Raw genomic sequence first — 1,709 nt, forward strand, 5'->3', positions numbered from 1 at the left:
ATTTTTGACCCAGCAGATTTGGTGACATTTTCAGCAGACCCATAATAAATTTATGAAAGAACCAAACTTTATGACTGTGTTTTGTGACAAACATGTATGTGTTCCGATCACTCTATCACAGCAAAATAAGAGTTGTAGAACTTATTGAAGACTCAAGACAGCCATAACATTGTGATTTTCTACAAGTGTATGTACACTTTTGACCACAACTGTGTGTATATATATATATATATATATATGTATGTATGTATGTATGTATGTATGTATGTATGTATGTATGTGTGTGTGTGTTTACTGTTCTCCCTCTGATGAGCGTCAGGTATTTAAAGAGCGTTAATAATTGTCTGTAAATCCGGGAGGGGCTGGAACTGTTTGATAAATCACAACAACAGGCTGGATCAGACAGACGGAGAGACAGACAGACAGAGAGACAGATGGAGAGACAGACAGACAGAGAGACAGATGGAGAGACAGACAGACAGACAGAGAGACAGACAGACAAATGGCCCAGTCATGTGACAGAGACCAGTCCCCGTGTCCCTTTGCGGGGGCCAGTCATGTAACAGAGACCGGCCAGATTAGGTGTCCCTGCAGAACCCGTCTATCTAACAGTAGTCCTCGTCCCATGAGTACATTTTCAGTTTTATTTATGTTCATACCTTGTTTTCTCCGTGTACTCATGTGCAGCCCGCACCGTTTGGGTTCAATAAGGATACCTGAACCGTTCCACGCCTACAGCTGGGTTAGGGGTCTGAGGTTAGGGTCCGTGGTTAGGGTTAGAGGCCAGGGGTTAGGGTCCATGGTTAGGGTCCGTGGTTGGGGGCCAGGGGTTAGGGTTCGTGGTTAGGGTCCAGGGGTTAGGGGTCAGGGGTTAGGGTCCAGGGGTAAGGGTTCGTGGTTAGGGTCCACTGGTTAGGGGTCAGGGGTTAGGGGTCAGGGGTTAGGGTTCGTGGTTAGGGTCCAGGGGTTAGGGGTCAGGGGTTAGGGGTCCGTGGTTAGGGGTTAGGGTCAGGGGTTAGCTGACTCCTCCGTCTCTCTGTCATATCTCTCTCTCTCTGGACATTAATCTGCCTTTACTCAATCACCACATCTCTGTTTCTTTGTGTCTGTGTGTCTGTGTGTGTGTGTGTGCGTTTGTCTGTGTGTGTGTGTGTGTGTGTGTCTGTGTTTCAGGAGCACCACCTGCAGAGGGCGATGTCGGCCCAGCAGGTGTTCAGGGAGAAGAAGGAGAACATGGTGATCCCTGTCCCTGAAGCCGAGAGCAACACCACATACTACGAGCGTCTGTACCGAGGAGAGGTCAGCGTCCCCAAACAGCTGATCCACATTCAGCGTAAGTCAGGCTCCAAAACATTACAATATTATTAATATTAAGAGGAAACTTAGGAGGAAACTTGTAACTAACGCTGACACCTCACCCTCTGAGACCCACCCCTCACCCTCTGTTAACAGAGGGGAGGTCTCAGAGGGTATCTGCCACATGGCGAGGGTTGTTTGTTCTGGTAAAAATGTAGCTACTTAGTCCTGTTCCTCTGTCTGCACGTCAGAGTCTTAGTACACACACACACACACACACACACACAGACACACATACTGACGCTCCTCTGTATCTGCAGCTCTAGTTGTGGTGCGTACAGGCTCCTCAGTAACTGTGTATCTGCAGCTCTGTGTGTGGTGTGTTCAGACTCCTCAGTAACTGTGTTTCTGCA

The 1,709-nt window shown here is 48.2% G+C and overlaps 1 protein-coding gene across 1 annotated transcript in view; it reads left to right on the top strand.

Annotated features, from left to right (window-relative positions):
* The first annotated feature begins 502 nt into the window (after positions 1-502).
* The window catches only part of LOC117953059 (enhancer of polycomb homolog 2-like), a 9,693-nt gene continuing 8,486 nt past the window's right edge, over positions 503-1,709 (top strand). Inside the window, exons 1-3 of the mRNA XM_034885776.1 lie at positions 503-582; positions 688-756; positions 1,122-1,333. Of these exons, the coding sequence (XP_034741667.1) occupies positions 503-582; positions 688-756; positions 1,122-1,333 (361 nt within the window). The remainder of the gene's footprint in view (positions 583-687; positions 757-1,121; positions 1,334-1,709) is intronic.

Source organism: Etheostoma cragini, chromosome 11 (assembly GCF_013103735.1).
Source record: "Etheostoma cragini isolate CJK2018 chromosome 11, CSU_Ecrag_1.0, whole genome shotgun sequence".
In the NCBI taxonomy this organism is placed as follows: domain Eukaryota; kingdom Metazoa; phylum Chordata; class Actinopteri; order Perciformes; family Percidae; genus Etheostoma; species Etheostoma cragini.